General features: G+C 30.0%; 2 protein-coding genes and 2 long non-coding RNA genes across 5 annotated transcripts in view; 3 read left to right on the top strand and 1 right to left on the bottom strand.

The window, feature by feature from the left end:
• The window catches only part of LOC149031942 (uncharacterized), a 298,098-nt gene that overhangs the window by 201,658 nt on the left and 76,518 nt on the right, over nt 1–19,922 (top strand). The window lies entirely within an intron of this gene.
• Rchy1 (Ring finger and CHY zinc finger domain containing 1) lies at nt 112–13,550 on the top strand. 2 transcript variants are annotated; one of them, XM_089174216.1, is made up of 6 exons: nt 112–371; nt 481–882; nt 1,122–1,439; nt 3,705–3,983; nt 6,395–6,485; nt 6,555–13,550. In XM_089174216.1, exons 2-6 carry the CDS (start codon nt 634–636, stop codon nt 6,620–6,622), a joined length of 1,005 nt encoding a protein of 334 aa, XP_089030342.1. In that variant the 5' UTR covers nt 112–371; nt 481–633; the 3' UTR covers nt 6,623–13,550. The 2 variants fall into 2 exon arrangements, with proteins under 2 accessions (XP_089030342.1, XP_015185997.1); XM_015330511.2 differs by having other exon boundaries at nt 112–416.
• Nucleotides 13,405–19,922, bottom strand: part of Myb (proto-oncogene like protein Myb) — a 26,563-nt gene continuing 20,045 nt past the window's right edge. Inside the window, 8 exon segments of the mRNA XM_015330504.2 lie at nt 13,405–14,314; nt 14,624–14,746; nt 16,357–16,446; nt 16,534–16,859; nt 16,948–17,357; nt 17,428–17,761; nt 17,855–18,134; nt 18,136–18,177. Of these exon segments, the coding sequence (XP_015185990.1) occupies nt 14,180–14,314; nt 14,624–14,746; nt 16,357–16,446; nt 16,534–16,859; nt 16,948–17,357; nt 17,428–17,761; nt 17,855–18,134; nt 18,136–18,177 (1,740 nt within the window). The 3' untranslated portion in view covers nt 13,405–14,179.
• LOC149031945 (uncharacterized) overlaps nt 18,184–19,922 on the top strand; it is a 5,340-nt gene continuing 3,601 nt past the window's right edge. Inside the window, exon 1 of the long non-coding RNA XR_016177137.1 lies at nt 18,184–19,312. This is a non-coding gene — a long non-coding RNA (uncharacterized LOC149031945). The remainder of the gene's footprint in view (nt 19,313–19,922) is intronic.

Below are 19,922 nucleotides of genomic sequence, written 5' to 3'. Positions count from 1 at the left end.
CCATAGTGAGCAAAGATTATTATTGCACAAAACAATGTAACATATTGATCGATTAACGAAAAGTGCGAATTGAATGACGACAGTGGCGTCGTTATCGTTATTTATCTATATCAATGACTATACAAATTCTTTCTCTTTAAATATGAAACCTTCTGTACAGTGAACAATATTTGTATTGTGTAAAACGTCAAAGTTATAAGTTTTTATTATATAAGGAATATATTGTGATATACACTCTCTTAATAGTATTGTGTATTTTATTGCTATAAAAAAAAAGAGAAAGAAATAAGGTGTAGGAGGGAGGAAGAAAGAAAAAGAGAGAGAGAGAGAGACGTGTAGAAATACAGTAAGGAAAAAATACAAGTTAATAGGTGTGTAGGAGACAAGTAAAGGAAGAAATGGAGGAAAAGATATAGGTAGAAATGGAGATTTTTTAAATTCCTGTGCAGAAGATTGTCAATTTTAAATAATACGTTTAAGGGAGCATATTAATTAAGCAAAGAAACCGTGATCCATCATCGAGGCGTGGAAGTCGGTGGTGGAAGATCTGCTGGATAGGAAAACGACGGAGGAGCAGGTCGATGAAGAAGAAGAAGAGGAAGAGGAGCAAGAGGAAAAAGAGGAAGTAACGCAATGGAGAATAGCGAAAAAGTGCGTGTTGTGGAGAACATTGATGGCGAGGCCGCGTCGTCTAGCGATAATTCTGAGAGAGAGGAAAATTCGACGCGTTCTGAAAAGGCACATCGTGCATCACCTTCGGAAGAGAATCCTTCTATTACTTCCACAGATGAAAGTCGTACTTCGATCTCGGCAGACGAGTCGACTGCAACATCCGAGGATGATTACGGCTGTGAGCACTATAAACGAAAATCGAAGTTTGTGGTAATGTCTTTTTAGAATGTCTTTTTGTATTTTTATAATGGATATCATGTTTTGTAAAATGTATTGATTTTTAATAATCTTTCAATTATATATGTATTTCATAATTTAGCATTAATATACTTCTACATATACGTATGTAAAGTAATTAATTAAGTTTAATAGAAAAGAAAGTATAAAAGAATTATCTATTTGGTTCTTACAATAAATTAGTTTTATAACCTGTCATTTTATTCTTATAGACACCTTGCTGCAATAAGGTTTATACATGTCGGTTTTGTCATGATGAACAGGAAACACATACTGTGAATAGAAAAGAAGTAACAGAATTAATATGTGTTCTTTGCGATACTCGTCAACCTGTACAGGCTACCTGTCAAAACTGTCATTGCCATTTTGGAAAATATACCTGTTTAGAATGCAATCTTTTCGATGATGAAGATAAAAATCAATACCACTGCGATGGTTGTGGAATATGCAGAGTTGGTGGACGGGATAGATTTTTTCATTGTGCCAAGTGCAATATGTGTCTCCCTATTCAGCTACAAAATGGTCACACGGTATATATTTCAATACTTATGTTTTATATATGCTACAGTCAATGTTGAGAATCCAAGCATTCTAGGCAAGAGGGTTTTGGTCAATTTAGAATATATGCTTTAGTTTGCTGTATTTAGAGCATGGAAGAGGAAAGGGAAGTGTTTTTGAACTTGTGTAAGTTAAACAAACTATGGAAATTTAACTTAAAATTAACTTGAAATTTAGCTAAACAGACTAGAGTGATATTTGTAAACAGTCGCAAAACGAACCAAAATGTAGATGCCGGCGATACCTGTGGTATAGTCAAATTACTGCTGTTGACGAAGTTTGAATCGTGACTAACTATCATGAAGTACTGTCATAAGGTACTATGTGTACATGAGGTCACAATCGTAACGGGCAGTCCGCGAGCTCGGCTTGTTATGTTTACGTTTGGCCCAAGTATCTGGTCACGAGTTAGAATCGCGATATTCATGTTTGGGCAAAAATCTTTATTGTGAATCAGACTCGCTAAAGTACGGGAATGGGTTAAAAATATTTACATAATATTAGGAATATATTTCGGTCTATCTTTAAAATGTGCTTCAGTGGGATGTTTAGAGCATAGAAGAGAGAGAGAAGATGAAGTGATCTTAATCCTCTATGAGTCAGTGTTATTTTCAGGTAACATGTTAGTTTTTTGGCATTTTACTAAATAATTTTAGTTTTTTTAATGAGATGGCATATACATCTTAATTTTATAAAGTCTCAAAAACAACTAGTACTATATTCATAACGGTTAGTTATGCTAGTTTAATCAACCTAAAATAGCAAAATAAGTGTTGTACAAGCTGTCTGCAGTCGAAGCAAGCAAACCTTTTTTTTCCAATTGATATTATTTTTGCTTTTATTTACTGAAGAGAAAATTATGTATATAATAGTTCTGAGTTTGAATATCAATAATAACTTATTTTTTTACACTTCGAATATCATTTTGTTACTTTTTTTTATGTCACAATTCTGTTACTTTGAAATAACAGTGGCCTATAAGGGACTCTTCTGTATATTTATGATCAAGCTTGTATGTTCCGTTAAATGTTCCGGAATAAGTTGAAGAATTTGTTGCAGCTAACAATTCCTGACTATGTTTATCAGTTTTTTTATGGAAGAGCTATAAATATACTATAGGGATAGATTTAGGATAAATGCAAACTACTTTTTAGAATTTCACACTTAAGTTTTTCTACGCAGAAGTGGAGAGACATTATGGGCTGTTGTTATCTGAAAGTAACATATTGAATTTATTGTAATAAAATTGTTTATACCGGACAATTTTTTTTCCATCTGCATATATAGGGTGTCTTACATAACTCTTTTCATGATTTTTAAAGTATTTGCGATAACTTGACAAAAAAATACTTTCACCAAAAGTTGATCTATTTTTGATTGATTATACATTGCAATAAAAAAAGTTTAAAAATTTTTTTTGTTATGTTTTTTAAGGCTACCTTTATTTTTTTAAATGGCACCCTATATTTTTGACCTTACATATTAATTTTTTCTTTGTTGTGAATTGTCGACAGTTAGTAGTTAAGTTTCTAGCAATATACAACATTTAGTCAAGGTTTCTGAATTGAATGTAATTTCGAGTCTTTTGATAATAACTACAAGTTATTATCGTCCATTTCTATTTATTTCTTTGTTTTCAAGGTCATCCAAAAGTCATGATATACTAGTTCGTTGAATTCATATTAATACGGGTTATAATACTGTAAGGTCAAAAATATAGGGTGCTATTTAAAAAAAATGAAGGTAGTCTTAACATAAAAAAAAATTTTTTTTTCAAACTTTTTTTTATTGCAATGTATAGTCAATCTAAAATAGATTAACTTTTCATTAAAGTATTTTTTCGTCAGGTTATCGCAAATACTTGAAAAATTGTAAAAAGAATTATGTTAGATATCCTGTATATGTTTATAATTGATGATTTTCAGTTAAAAAAATTTGTTCTTATTTATAACAAAAATTCGACCCACAGAGGGTTGAAAGGGAGAACAACTAAACTTTTAACAGAAACAGGCAATTGAGAAGCGAATACGTGAGTGCGTGTACAGTATGGAAAGTGAAAATCTTTTCATGACTGTACGAACATACATCTTTCGTGGTTTGTTTCACTTACAAGAGTTTAAGATCACTTGGCCCCCCCCTCCCCACTCTCCATATATATATATAAATATTGATACAATTTGTTTTAACAATTCTCTTTGGTCATTGATATAATAATATAAATGTAATTTTGATTGCAGTGTGTGGAAAATGTATCACATGCAAACTGTCCCGTTTGTTTAGAGGATATTCACACAAGTCGGATTCCTTGTCATATCCCAGGTTGCGGGCACTTGCTTCATCGAACTTGTTTTGAGGAATTGTTACATTTTGGTCATTATGCTTGTCCTACGTGTCAGGTATCTCTTTTAGATATGACAGACCTATGGAGATTTCTTGATATGGAAGTATCTTTAACACCAATGCCAGAAGAATATAGGGATTATAAGGCAGATATTTTATGTAAAGATTGTCACGAGGTATGTAATAATATTTATAGTGTTTGAAATATATGTATTTTATAATGTCTATTATTATATCTTCATATGCGCATTTTGCAATATCAAATATTATGTTGACTGCTTTATGCCAAAGACACGAATTTGCAAATCAGTTAATAGTGATAATATGACACATAACATGAACAATAATAGAATAATTGTCGAGATCAAAGTTTTTGAAATTTTCTTTCAGTTTTTACATCATATTTTAGTATAACTTTATAATAAATTTTGATTTTTTTATTCTCACTTTGAATTATAAATCACATTTATAATTCTAATATAATGACACTTTATAAAATAAATTAAGGAAAATAACTTTTATTTTTGATATTGAGAGATAATGTTATTTTAGTGTTTGAAAAAATAGCCTATTTTTGAAAATTTTTTATGGGAAAATTATAAGTACAACACAAAATTCGTTAGCAAACTTTTATTATACACACTTTTAACAATATTAACAAATTTTTCCATTGCAAGTCGTTACAAAATGGAAGTGCCACAGTTCGGAAAAGCGAACTTCACATCAAGAAATAGTATTCTACAAAACTTTAACAATTCATTATATTAATTCACTTGAAAATTATACTAGAACAATATAATTACTTTAGCTAGGAAAAGATGCAGAGATTTCACATTATCTAGTAAAATATTTTTTATGAACAATTTCTCGCGATATTTTATATCCAAAGATAAATATTTAATATTTTTATATATAAAATAAATGATATTTTAAAAATCCTCTTCGTTCTCCCCTACACAACGTCGTGAACTGTTGAAGTATTGCGGAACACACGTTTCTCGATGTGAGGTTCATTTTGCCGAGCTGTGGCGCTGTCGTTTTATGACAATTAGGGTCCCTAATGACAACTTACAATAGAAAAATTTAATGTTGAAAGTATTATGTTATGGGTAATGTATATAATGAGCATAATGTGAATAATGTATTTCCCAAATTGCTCGGTCATTCAATAGAATGCTTAGAAAGTATATCTATAAATAATATCTATAAATAATATCTATAAATTGTGCTTCACTGTGTTTAGATTACGGGTGTAGAGGTGGGGGTGGGTAAGTGATCTCCCACTATTTACTGTGTAACAAACCACGACAGATTATGAGAGTGCAGAAACAAAAAAACAGCGAATGTTCTGGAAATAAAAGATCTATGATAGTTCGTACGTTGTCAAGCGAGTTTCTATCGGATATGGATTCTCCTTTAAGCTTATTTTTTCTTAGCGATGTTGATCTCTGTCACGTTTATCCATTTTTTGAGAACATTCGAACCGTATCTATATCCGATTGAAGCTTGTTTGACAACGGACAAACTATATTGAGATCGCTTCCTCTTCTTTCCCATGCTCTAAGCACTGCAAACTGAGGTATACTTTATAGATTAATCAAAAACTTTCTAGACGTTCTGTAGAATAACTGGGGCATTTATGAAATATCTGCTAATTATACGCATTGCCCGTAACATATATAATAAAGGTTTATAAATGAATTTTGCTTTGCACTTACTATATTACCACAATGAATTCTCAAAAATAACCTATTTTTTCGAATACTGGAGTAATATTAGCCCCTAATTTCTTATGTCAATGGTTTCTCTTTGCTGAAAAAATTAGTTCTCATTTGATCAGTAAAGTTAAGCAACGACAGGTACAGTTAATATTTGGATGTTGTTAATTCGTGAAAGAGAGAGAGTAATAACGACAATAATTCTATGCAAATTATAAGAACTGACAACTATCTAACTATAATTTTGTATTTAAAAAAGTAAAAAATTAATTATCATAATTTGAATTTCCGTTATTGCCTGGCTTTAAAAGTGCATTACATGCATGATCATTGGTTTTCAATTGTTTTAAAAATGATTCTTGTTGAAAACTTTGCCCTTCATATATTTTCTTTCAATTTTTGAATTGATATGGTCAACAATGCACTGTATGCTTTGACTATAATATGGTATAAACTTGTCATGTCAATAATTCAAAAAAAAAAAAAATAAGAAAAAAATAAACTTATATTAAATAAACTTTATGAAATTGCAATTATATTATTGGAATCTAAAGAAACAATTATAACGCGTGTGATACATGCTTGTGAGACACTGTCTTTCAATAATTACTCTTGCTAAATGAATTTTCTCTTTATCAAACTCATGAATACATATTTATACCTCTGACATATAAACAAAACATATTCAATGCTCATTCATGAATTATGTTTAAAATATAACATTGTTATTATGCAATATATATATTTGTCATTTTTACATAATATTAGGAGGAAAAATAAATGTTCAATACATATTTTAACTCATTTGCACATTCCTGACTGCGGCATAAAAGGAATGATATTATTACTACATGAAAATGTTGTTTTAGGAATCTACTGTGAAATATCATGTTGTTGGATTAAAATGTTTGAATTGTGGTAGTTATAATACCTGCAGAGTTAAGGGATCTCCTTCACCTGGTAAAATATTAAATATTTTATATTTTTATCAAAAATTTAGTAATGGTAATGTAATATTTTTGTCATTAGATGATAACACTTTAGACGAGGCAGCTGGTGGTAGCAGTACAGGTGACATGGAACAGTCTCAGAGATAGAGTTTTAAGTATTAAAGGATAAATTTATTAATTTACAATAGAATGCGGAACAGAATTAATGAGAAAACTTTGGAACGCAATTTGAATCAGTGTTTCTTAAATGCATTTTTTAATATATTCCATTTTTGTGATGTTTAATGATATTTCGAGATTATTGTTTTTAATTAAATTCTAACAAGGGGAGACTGGAGTGCAAGATACATAGACATTTTTAAATTTCGCATACTTGAAGTAGTCCATGAAAATATACATTGTATTTAAAAAAAATTAGATCTTCAACCAATATTTATTTATTTATTTTTCTTCGGTAGCGTAATAGGTAGCAGCGTGGTCATGTATCTCTGATGTCACCGGATCTATTTTTCGGCAAGGAAAGTTATTTTTTTTTTACTTTTTTATTTTTTTATTTTTTATATATTTTTGTTATTGCCAAGTATGTTTAATTTATTTTATTTTATTTTTCTATTTCTATAGAGTATGTTATACATAACGTTGAATTGCACCAATTGTATAATAAACCGAACATTATTAACGTTATAAAATCACGCCGATTAAGATAGGCAAGCCACATGGAGCGCATGGGTGAGGAGCGAACAGCGTGTAAAATACTGATCGGTATGCCTAACGGGAAAAGACCACTGGGCAGATCAAAACGTAATGGGAGGACAATATTAGAAGGGATCTTAAGGTAATAGGATACGAGAACCGCGAATGGAAGGGTCACGCTCAGGGACAGGCACACCTGGCTGGATTTGGTATTTGCGGCAATGAACTTTCGAGTTTCTAATGCCAGTTAATAATAATAATAATAATAGTAGTAATAATAATAATAATAATAATAATAATAATAATAATAATAATAATAATAATAATAATAGAGTATGTTATATTAATTTTATAAAAAATATGCAGTGGGTGTAACAAGTATCCGTACAGCAGTGAATTTGAACACACAAAAACTCTATATAACTTTATTTATTACAAGAAAATGTTAACAACAAATACATATACATATTCTTTAAAATGAATGTTATAAAAAAAAATTATGTATTTATATTTATTATGAAAATATCAGCAACTGTTCTGAAATTAACGAAAAATACACGCGTAATAAGTATTCGTGCAGTCCTTGATTCATGACATTGTACGTGGGATAAATACAAGATAATACATCTCATATCAACATATCTAGGGTCAGTATATCTAGAGATGTTGTAAATACAAGCACTGTTCCGAATTCATATACAGTCAACAGCAATAACCGTAAAATAAGGCGAAATGGTCAAGAAACCATTGAAGAAGAAAGGAAAATGATTATAAATTCACATAATAATAATAATAAAAAATACTAACATAAGTGAAATTTCCTAAATTGTAAATAGACCACGGTCCACGATTCAAGGATCATTGACATGTATGGAAACCGAAAAATTTTTTAAAATAATCCAAGAAACGGATGTGAACGTAAAATAAATGACTGCACTGACCTATGGATAATTCAAACAATAAAACAAAATCCCAAAATAAGTGCAGTAAATATAGCTGCTGAACTTAAAGATAACCTTAATATTAATGTGTGCAGTACAATGTGTAATTTGTTATGAGCTACAGGATATCATGGCAGAGTAGTCCTTAAAAAATATTTCATCAATGAAGTTAATAAAACGATTAGAATTTGCTGAAGAGTATGCCAATATTCCTATAGATTACTGGAATCGTGTTATATTTATTGATGAAAGTAAATTTGATATATTTGAGTCGGATGGACGATGTACTGTATAAAAAAAATACTGCCTATAAAAAAAATAATTTGCAGGCAACTGCAAAGCATGGAGGTGGGTCGGCCATAGTTTGGGGCTGCATAAATGCAAACAGGGTTGGATCTCTGCATTTTGTCAGTGGTATCATGGACCATAAATTGTATGTTAATATTTGGAAACAACATTTTCCTAGTGCAAATAAAATTGGATTACAGGACAATTGTCTTATTACAAGATAATGATCCAAAGCACAATGCTTACAATATGAGACAATGAATTCTATATAATGTATCAAACCAATTAAAATCCCACCTCAATCTCCAAACGTGAATGTTACAGAACATTTATAGGGTTATCTTGAAGAGAAAATTTGTCATCATCACATTTTTCCAAAAAAAGATTTTAAAAAAAGCACTCTTACAATTAGAAGAATGGAATATGATTCCCACTATTAAAACCAGGAAGTTTGTAAATTCGATGTAACAAAGACTTAAAGCGATTATATAATCTAAAGGGAATACCACTAGATACTAAGATAGTAAATAAATTGCTCCTTTATTACATTTAGGTATTAAAATGTATAATTTTTGTTGTAAATGAAGAACTGTACAAATACTTATTACTCGTGTATTTTTCGCCGATTTCAGATAATTGATGATATTTTCATAACCAATATAAATACATAATTTTTTTTTATAACATTCATGTTAGAGATTTCTAAGAATATGTATATGTATTTGTTGTTAACATTTTCTTGTAATAAATAAAGTTATACAAAATTTTTGTTCAAACTCACTGCTGTACAAATACTTTTTATACCCACTGTAATAAAAAAAGGGTGCATTTTTGTATTATATATCGTGTTAAGTTTCTTCTTTTTACAAACTTTATTATTTTATTAAAAGATCAACATTATTACACAAGAAAAATAATTAATATTTATAAATAAAATAATACACAATAAATAACAAAAATTAATCTTTTTGCCTGCCTGGAACGATACATTTTTTAGGATGATATTCGTTGTATGGAAACACGAATCATAAATTTTTATGAATGTAGGCTTCGTACATGTACCCGAAAATTTCAAATCTTTCACAGGGAAGCAGACTTGGTTCACGTTTAAGAAAACTGGTTTTTCTTCATTCAATTGTGACACAAACCATGTGTATGTTATCATTTTGAAAAATTTTTTTTTGCACAGATAACTGATGATGCAATATCGAATGAATTTTTATAGCATTTTTACAAGACGTAATTTCACAAATGATATTGATATCCGGTTTGGTCGATATTGATTATAAATAAGAAATATACAAGTAAAATTATATATATTAATAATTAAAGATAAATTCTGCTATTCTGTTACAAGGAAGATCAGTTGATGTTTCCTCGATGATGTAGCTCGTCTTTCGATAATTTAAGGAATTCTTTGAGTGCGATAGATCCTCTAACCTAATTGTAGTGATTATCAACTCTCTCATATAAGCATAGATGAGAGTTTTGTGACTCTTTAACGATATAAAAAAATGTATGTTTTGTGTGTTTGTACGACAAATATCATCCTAACAAATGTATCGTTCCAGGCACGCTAAAACAATTTATTTGTTTCATGTTTTTTATTATGTTATTTATGTTATTAATAATAATTTATATTATTTGTTATTTGTTTACTTTTTGTGTTTCTGTACAACGAATATCATCCTAAAAATATATCATTCCAGGTAGGCTAAAAGATTAATTTTTGTTATTTATTGTGTTATTTTATTTATAACTATTAATAATTTTGTTCTTGTGTAGTAATATTGATGTTTTAATAAAAGTATAACGTTTGCAAAAAGAAGAAATTTAACAAGCTATATAATACAGATGCACTCTTTTTTATTATATTTAGTATGAAATTAATATGATATACTCTATATAGAAGCAGAAAAATAAAATAAATTAAACATACTTTACAATAACGAAAATAAGAAATAAAAACATAAAAAAAATCAAGGAAACATCAAGAACATGAGACCACGCTGCTACCCATTACGTTATCGAAGAAAAAGAAATAAGTGAATATAAGAATGTTTGTGAAATTTCTATTCCTGTTTTTTTCGCACACGTTGGAGATCTCGTTTTTTTTTTAAAAGTATAATGTATATTCTCATGGACTACTACAAGTGCGTAAAGTTTAATAAAAGCCTTAGTCTTTCGCACTTCGGTATCCCCTTGTTAGAATAAATAATGACCATTTATTGTTAAAAATCTTAGTTTAAAAATATATTTGCTGTACATTTATATGAGCATGTTTAAAATTTAGAGTATAATATGTATATTAACACGTTAACTACTGCGTTAGAAAATTCTGATCAGGCTGCGTTATCCGTATTCGGGTGACGCTTATTTGAATACTTATAAGGTAAGTTAGTAGGTATTTGGAAAGATATTTCGTAAGATATAATTTTACACAATAAATTCACAATTAGTTCGTGCCTATTTATTCATCCGTGAAAAGGTGGGGTTAACTCAGATTTATTTAATTTTTGTTCAGCATATTTATTTGTTTCTAATAATACAAGCAAGTCTATTATTTCGTCATCAACGAACAAAGTAGGGATTGATATTGCCAGGTAATTCCCTAATAAGAATGCCTGTCCCAGTAAAAGAAAATGATTATTGCCGACAACTAAATCCGTTTCATTCTCTAAACTGAATTGCATGTTCTTTCTTCAGTATCCACTTTTCTTTTTTCTTCAAAAACCAATTCTTATAAAATATGATCAATAATATCTACGTCATATTCATTATCACTGCATTTATTAATATCCGAATCAGAATCTAACTATGTAATTCTATTTATATTTCTTTTTTTTTTAAATCTCAGCTATTCCTCATCGCTACTATTTGAATTTTTATAAGCTTTGTAACAGGTTTTTTTTTCATTATAATTTACTAAGAAACAACTTTCCCATTTTTTTTTGACATTCCAAAAAATTAGGATTATTTTAATACGAAAAAAATGTTAAGCATTTGTCGCTACAGAAAAAATATTTAAAAAAGAAGAAAGTTTTATTCTTAACATGCTTATCTTCTGCTACGATAAGAAATAATATTGATTTTCAATTCGATATAAATCTGTTCTATTCGTTAAATCATTCTAAATGTGATAATTTTCTATTACAATAAGAAACAATAGACCCAATATGTTTACATAGCTACAGAGTAAGTTTCAATCTTTGAAGTGCACCATGTTATAACAGTGCGTATGGCTTGACAGAGCTTTTCTTATAAACTTGCGTGGCAGTAAACGTGTTAATTAGTTCAATTTAAAAATCATATTTGAATACATCAATATTGCTAAAATAAGCATTACTGTTAGAGCTTCGTAGAGGCTTGTATAAGGAGTTAAGGAAAAACTAAGTGCCGGTATACTACTTGCTCGGCAATATTAATAATTTATATTTATATTCGTCAAAGAGGCAAGATACAAATTATGTTCATAGCCCGGACAAAGTTAAAAGAAATATACCGGCGATACTCCAGTATTACGTATTTGAAACTGGTATGCATTAATCATGTTAATTGTTTGTGGCTTGTTATTTTTAAATTTCATATACGTTAGACTGGAGATAATATAACAGATCTTGTTACTTTTAAGTTAAATGTATATTGGACCGAAAGTAATATATAATTTGTTTTTATAATACTTTTCTTAGATAGCAAAATTATTAATAATATAAATCGTAGGATATTTTGATTCTTGCAATTGATAAATTTACATAACTGGCACTAAGAACATTTAATATAGATAAGTCTACTAAGGAATTTTTTATCATTACATTCAAATATTATAATAATGTTCTAACATTTGTTTAAATGTTCTTGTCAAGATAAAGTTTATAATATACTCTTTTAATATGCAGTAACTTAAAAAATATTCTAAAGCTTATTCTGCATGGGAAGAAATAAAATTAGACAAATAATACATTTTTTTAATTCACTTTTTTATCTCTGCATAGAATCTTTTCTTGAATCTTATATCGTGTATTTACTTATTTGTTATAAAACTTGTTCACAGTGCTTTGAGTAATTATTTTGTATATTTGAATATAAGTAAGATTAATAATTGGATTAACAAAATTACATAGTCTTTCAAATTCTCCAAAACTGCATAATAAAATTGAGTCATAGCTGATTATTAGAAATTGATATGGTATTTCATGATTTGATAAAAATTCATGATAAAATTTTAATATGTCTTTACCTCTAAGGTGTTTTTATGAAATTAATAACAATATATATATGTTTTATATATGTTGAAAGTATTAATTTCTGTTGTTCGGTGGTACGAACGAGTACAATAATATTTCTGTATCAAAGATATTGAACTAGATGTTCATGTGAAGATAAATAATGACCCATCGAAAGCTAATTATATATGTACATATGTACACCTTCATATATAATAGTTTTAATTTCATTCAACATTTGTACTCATACGAACATAGTTTGACACATTTTATTCGTATCTAGTTAAACTATATATTGTATAATTCAATGTAGCACAGAATGTCATATGACATTTATAGATCAGGTACACTTTAGTCGTATTATATCAGTCAGCAAAAATTATGTGGTAGTTCACGTATATCATTTTTCTTCGACTCATTCATATCAAATAACTTAAAATAATACTTTTACTACGTTAAATACCGCATATAGCAATTGAATATTTTCGAGTTAGAGTGAATATTAAACAGCACCAGCTTTCAATTTAATAAGAAACATAGAATAGTTTGTTATTTGAGGAACCATTTAAGTTTTACTCATTATATGATAAAACAAATTTCTTTTATTTATACGGTTTTTCCATTCCAATTCATTCCAAGGCACGTCGTAAAGAAAATATGTGACACCTTATAAATTTAGAATTTAGAATTTTGGTGTATCACATAGTCATATTTCACATTTATTATGGCACCTTCCATAAGGTTTCTCGTTGTGGTTTTATCTAGCCAAAGTAAAACACACAAGTTTTGTGTAACTATCGTTATGTTTTTATTATTCAATTGTAAATTAAATATCAATTACAAAGGCTCTTTGTACATAACGGGCGCAATATTATTCTTTTGTTTTATATAATATAGTATATTAAATAAATTGATCATTATTCAATTTTACCTCATTCAAGAGAAAAAAAGAAAACTCTACACAATACTTTTTCTTTTCACTTTTGAAAGATATTTTTCATTGAAAAATACTTCTACTAGAAAGATAATAATGGAAAGGGTTTGTTTTTGGTTGTTATTAATTACGTTTGTCGAGGAAAGTAAAATAGAACTGAAACATTGTGTAATACATAATTTGCTCCCTTTAATTTCCCCTCTCTATATCAAGGAAAAAGACAACCAAAAATAAACCCTGTACGTAATTGTGTTCCTTATACTTCCATCCTGTGTTATTTCTCCTTTTTCGTTTCTATCTTTTAAATAATACATTTTTTTTCAAAACGTAATAAAAAATAAAAATGTTGATAAGAGGCGTGACCTTTTCTCTTTTTCCTTGTTGCTGCTTTCTTACTTTTATTATACTTTTCTTCATTTAAATCGATACACATGACAATTATGGCAGAATTCCTTAAACGGAAATGCCAAATGATTAGCTTAACTCCGACTAGTTTAACGTAATGATTTATTTTGTTTAACTTTTATTTCTTTTTTGTACCAAAATTACAATTAAGCTCTGTCTATGCTCGTCATTTCCAGCTTCTAATCCTTCAAAGACATCCTATGAAAAACTTACTAAAACTTTAAAAATTTAAGGACCGAGGACGTAATGGTAAAAAGCCGTGATTGCTAAGAAATCGTCGTGCCGCGCGTGTCATTTCGAGTTGATCGCGCGTACGACCGCAAGCAACCGCAGCCCACTGTGTTTCCAAATGCAACTGAAAACAATACAAATAGTGTATAATACATATTTTTTATCGCTAAATAAATTGTTTCGTTTAAATCAATAATTACACAATGATCTAGAAACCTTATTTTCCAATTAAGAATCTGCATTGAAGTGTTATAATAGCATCCTAGATGAAAATACAGTGTAAAATATAAAAATTATTTATCGTTGTTATTTAAATATTCTCTTTTTTCCTCTGAATTGGAATTATACTGAAAAAGAAATGGGAGTTTCTGGATCATTGTATCTAATTGATGATATGATAAAAACGTAGAAGATGAAGAAATGGAGAACTCACCTTGGCACGTTTGATTGGCCTCAGAGGTAGAGGGCTGAGGATACAAGGGCTGTCGAGCGCATCGAACGTGATTGCTCTCTTGGCATTGGGCTTCCGCTGAACGGACAACAAGTCGTGGGAAGTCTGGAAAGGATAGACACACTAGCTACAGCCGGCAATCGAGAAATGAAATTAGAAAATGCGCCTATGTAGAGATATTACTTTAAAAACGAAACAAAAAGATATTATTCTATTAGTATTCAATAAAAGTTTATAAATAAAGCAAGCTGAAATAGACAGAGAGATTTTTAAAATTAATCTAGAACACGCTTGTTCAAAAAATTTCTTTGCTCAACACGATAGAGTTACAAAATTTTTAAACTCCTTTCCTTTTATTCGCATGCTTGTTACTAGTTTTAATAAATATTATATCGCGATTGGTACGATGACTAGGCCTTGTGATTTTTTTCTTTCTAAATTTATGGGTTTGAGTAGTTTAATTTGTGTTGTCGTGCGTATTTTATAGATTATATTACGACGTAACCGCATACAAATATTGGATTATTCGTTGCATGATGGATCATTAAGGACAGGACTGGGGTACTTTAGTACGCTAGGCCAGGCCTGTATAATAACATAAAAAAGGATATTCTTTTAAAAGTTAGTACAAACATGCGGCGAATTAACCTATTACTAATAATATACATATAAACATGTATTTTAAACAAAAAATCCAAATATATAAATATATATTAAATAAATATGAGAATACTATGCATATTATCGCACAGAAAACTTTGGATATCGCTGTTTAGAAACAAAGTAATTGATCTAATTTTCGCAAATGATTTTACAATATAATCGAAGTATTTTCAAAAATTATTTCTTTTTAAATAAGAAATGTATCGAAGATAACAGTTAATTTTTATACAATTACGAATCCGTCACTCTCTTTTTTTCTTTCGAATGCATTTCAATAACGAACATAATAAAACAAGAAATTAAACGAGCGAAGCAAAGGTCGATAATGATCTGTATTGAAAGAAACGATATTGTCTAATATTTTAAAAAGAAAGGAATATTACTACATCTATAAATAATTAATAATTTAATTTATATATATATTTTTACTTATATAATATATCATTTTTGCTTTATATGTTTTAGCAAGATAATTGTATTTAAACAGTTGTCTACATAATCAAACAAGGTAAACATTTTATTTTTCCTCTCCTCCCATTGTTTACAGGTACAAATTAAAAAAATAACTTTATCAATATTTAACAAAGACAAAAGCGATCGTATTATTAGAAATAAATTAATATAAATAAAATGTATGATTTGAATGTTACTCGTGTTAATCATTGTTATTTTTATATTTAAGATAAAGTTAATAAGACAATAATCTTTGGATTGGACGATGTTAAGTGGCGTAAAAAAAAGAATTAAAAACAACTTAAATAAAGCGCGCGTGAAGAAGAACATAAAAAACCACGATTTTTTCATTAATTTTCTTATTAAATAATGTAATAACGAATGAGAAAAAACGATTAGTATTAAATATATAAGAAAATAAGAGGTAAAAAGATGACAGACAATAGAGAGACAAGTAAAAATAAAAAGAAAGAGAGAGGAAGTGTTAAAATATGAAAAATTAAGAAGGCCGGCTAGCGTGTCTAAAGGCGATTGGTGAGGGTATAATGCCAGGATAGAGCTGATTGAATTTGGGTTTGATTTTGGATTCGGTGCTCTACCTTTATGGGACTTTGACCTGCTGTTAAGAAACTATCTTCTAACGCCATGGACGCTGGTGAGAACAGCACTGAAGTGTCCAAACTTTTGCTCTACAAAATAATAAAAAAAAACAAAGTTTATGTAATGATTTTTCACTTCAATCCATAAAATGAAATTACTTTTTAAATAAATCTTACCGGAGTTTCAACGACAAAACTCATATCTCCATTGTCAGATGGAACATTTCCACCCCAAGCCTGACAGAGAGCTTTGCGTGCTCTTTTTCCACCAGGTGCACTGTTCTCTTTACCTCGCCGCCTTGTAGTAGAGCAATATCCAGAATCTTGGAGAATAATATGACTGGTACTCGCCATACTTTCGCGATCAGTTTCTTGTTTAATAATCTCAGTTAAAGCATCTAAACGGCTAGGAGTAGCAGGGAACTGAGTAGTTGCGCCACTTCGTCGTTCAAGCTCAGCCAGAGCGTTTTTGAATGGAGTTGGCGTTCTCGGAGTATTGATGTCTAAACATTTCAAGAAAACATTGAATTTAACTGTTGACTGAAAATGATATATTTTATTATAATTTATTCTTCGGTTTGAATAACCTACCGTTTTGATTTCGTCGCAAACCCGTAGGTTGTGGTGTCGTAAGTGGTCCAGGACTGTCAGATTTTGGAGTACTTGCACAAGGCCAGGCAGACGTTTCAGGACTTAGACTATTTAAGAATTGAGAAGGACTGAATGGAAGTTGTTTTATGGGAGTAGATGGCGTAATATTGCCATTATGCGTTTGTTGACCAGTTATTATGAAATAGTCCGATTGATTCCCACTGTCAGAATTGTCCGTTCTTTGTGTAACCGATTGAATATTCCGACGTCTACGCAGAATCGGTGGAGGACTGCTTTTTTCTCTTTCAGTAAGATGTGTCGAGGTTTCTTCCAAGTCGGGCATTGGAAGTAATCTTATCTCAGCATTTCTTGAATCCACAGTTTCGTTTTGTAGATCCATACTGAAATATCTATGAGGGAAAGATAAATCTAATAAGAAATAATTTTGAAAGAAATAGATTCATCGATATTTGTTCGTACTTCGTAAATGGCGAAATATCTTCCGTTTTTACTCTCGAAGATACATCTGCTCGTCTAGAAAAAGACTCGATTTCTCTTTCTTTCGTATTACTCCGTTCACGTTCTGGCGCAGAATGAATATACGAATGTTCATTGTTCTGTTGTTCCCACGTACCGGTCCAATCAAAAGATTCCAATTTTACCGATTGAGTGGCGTTACTGGATGATATAGGTAAATTATTATCGTTACTGTTCGACGCAGATTTCGTTCGAGCATTATTCATGCTTATTTCTTCGTCCACCGAAAGATCCTTTCGCATCGTTATAGTTTCCGATGGTTTCCTCCTACGCCTCCCTATAAAGGTGCATACTATATCGAATCAGTTTTCATTTTTATTTTATACTAATTTTAATATAAGTCAATGATATTGATATTTCGAATATATACCTCGCGTACTAATGGTGCATCTTCCTTCTTCAGCTTCATACTTCCTTCTCATTGTACTATTCCAGTGATTCTTAATGGCATTATCAGTTCTTCCAGGTAAAAGTTTTGCAATTTTAGCCCACTGATTACCAACTTTACGATGAGCGTCGACGATTATTTTATCCTCTGCCTCAGTCCACGCTGTTTTTTTAATTCCTGGATTCAAATGATTGTGCCATCTTTCACGACACTGTTTGCCGATGCGGCCTTTTAAATGTCGCGCGATAAGGGTCCACTTTTTTAGGACCGTATTTTTCCACTAGCTCGACAACTTTTTCATCTTCCTAGAAGAAAAAGAGAAAAAGTAATGAAAAATAAGAAAGGTTATAAGAGAAGAAGAATCTTCGAGAAAAGGTAAATCAAGATGAACGTAATTAACCGGTTGAAGAACAGCTGAGAAAAATTCAAAGGAGTTGTCTGCTGCAGCAAAAGGAAAAAGAGAAAAAGAAAAAAGCAATAAGAGGAAAGATTGTGACTAGGATAAATGATATTATAATTATGAAGGAAGAGTAAGAGAATGGACGAAGGAGAACTTGACGTTACCTAATATAAGGTTTTTAGCCATTTAACGCTCGGTGATGTGATATCACGTCCATTGATATTTTCCAGTAATACAAATATTTTAAAAGCATGATGCCAGGATCGTGTTTTAAAATGTTTAAAAATTAAGAATTTAATTTTAAACATAAAATTTTTTTATCCTCTTTTCTCCATAATAACCTTGTGTTAAGTAGTGAATTAACATCAAAATTAAAAAGCTTAAATCTTCTTTATTATTAACATGGTTATTATTGAAATAAACACTAAAATTTGCAAAACTTTTTTCTTCCGGTTTTTGTTGCAAAGAGAAAAAATAATAAAAAGAAAAAAAAGAGCAATGTAGTAAAGTTTGAGTGCCAATGCAAGGTTGAACCATAAGGAGAGAGCTTTTTTTTAGGACCGGAAAGAAGGAAATGCAGCTTTGAAGAGGCGAGAGAACGTACTCACACTTTGAAATCGTTCATAAATCTAGGCAACGTTATGCTCGATGTAATATACTACAACATCGTAATGAGATTCAACAATATAATTATTCATCTAAGTTTATTTCTATATGGTAGATTAATAGACTCAATAATTTAAATAATGATATTCTATCTTCGTAAGGTTATTAAAACGACAAACTACATTATCGACTGAGTCCCTTCTAAATGGCTCATTCGAAATGCCCTTGGCTGTTGCCAAGTGCATTGGCACGGGACTTGACGACAACGCAACATCACCGTGACCGAAGATCTTTTTTCTTCTTCTATACCCCCCACCGAGTCTACTGGCAGAGTTCTCGCGTAGGCGGTTGGTAACTATGTATGGTGTTCGTTCGTATAGGGTTTTTCATAAATGCATGTAAATACATCAGGAGGTACATCTAGAAGTCACAAAGTGAGTGTAAAATGCCATATGAACGTATGTTCAGTATATTTTAGTTTTCGAATTATGGATGAATAAAAATAATATAATGTCAACACAAACTTCTGTACACCTTGACTTTATCTAATGTTTGTAAATAATGTTTATCGACACGAAACACAACAAATTTCATGTAGTATGTGCCTTCCTTATTCTTGCGAATAATGTTAGTCGCAGTCAGTAGTGTTTGGAAACCGATAAAATGGTTTTGTATAGTGATACTGAAATGACAAACATGCTATATCCATTTATGGATAGGCAAACGGAAATGAACTGGAAGTACGGCAATTATACCAAGAAAACTTGTCGGAACGTAAAATTTCAAATTGCAGAATGTTTTCATTCATTCATTGGAATAGTTAGAGCAGAGGCGAGCACTTAGAACATTTTCTTTAATCACGTATAATTCAAAAACTAACTAATCATAAGATATATTGGACATATATTCTTCAGACATTTTTTATTTGTTCTAGCGTGTAGATATATCATTAAAGTATTGATATGTATTTATGAGACATCCTGTATATGTTTTGTTACTGACAAGGAGAGGTCGTGACCTGTAACTCTAGAAAATGAACTAAAT

Source organism: Polistes dominula, unplaced genomic scaffold (assembly GCF_049000335.1).
Source record: "Polistes dominula isolate Pdom_NZ unplaced genomic scaffold, Pdom_raw_medaka contig_168, whole genome shotgun sequence".
Lineage (NCBI taxonomy): Eukaryota > Metazoa > Arthropoda > Insecta > Hymenoptera > Vespidae > Polistes > Polistes dominula.
The sequence above is the reverse complement of the archived record's forward strand: the minus strand, read 5'-3'. Positions and strand labels throughout refer to the sequence as shown.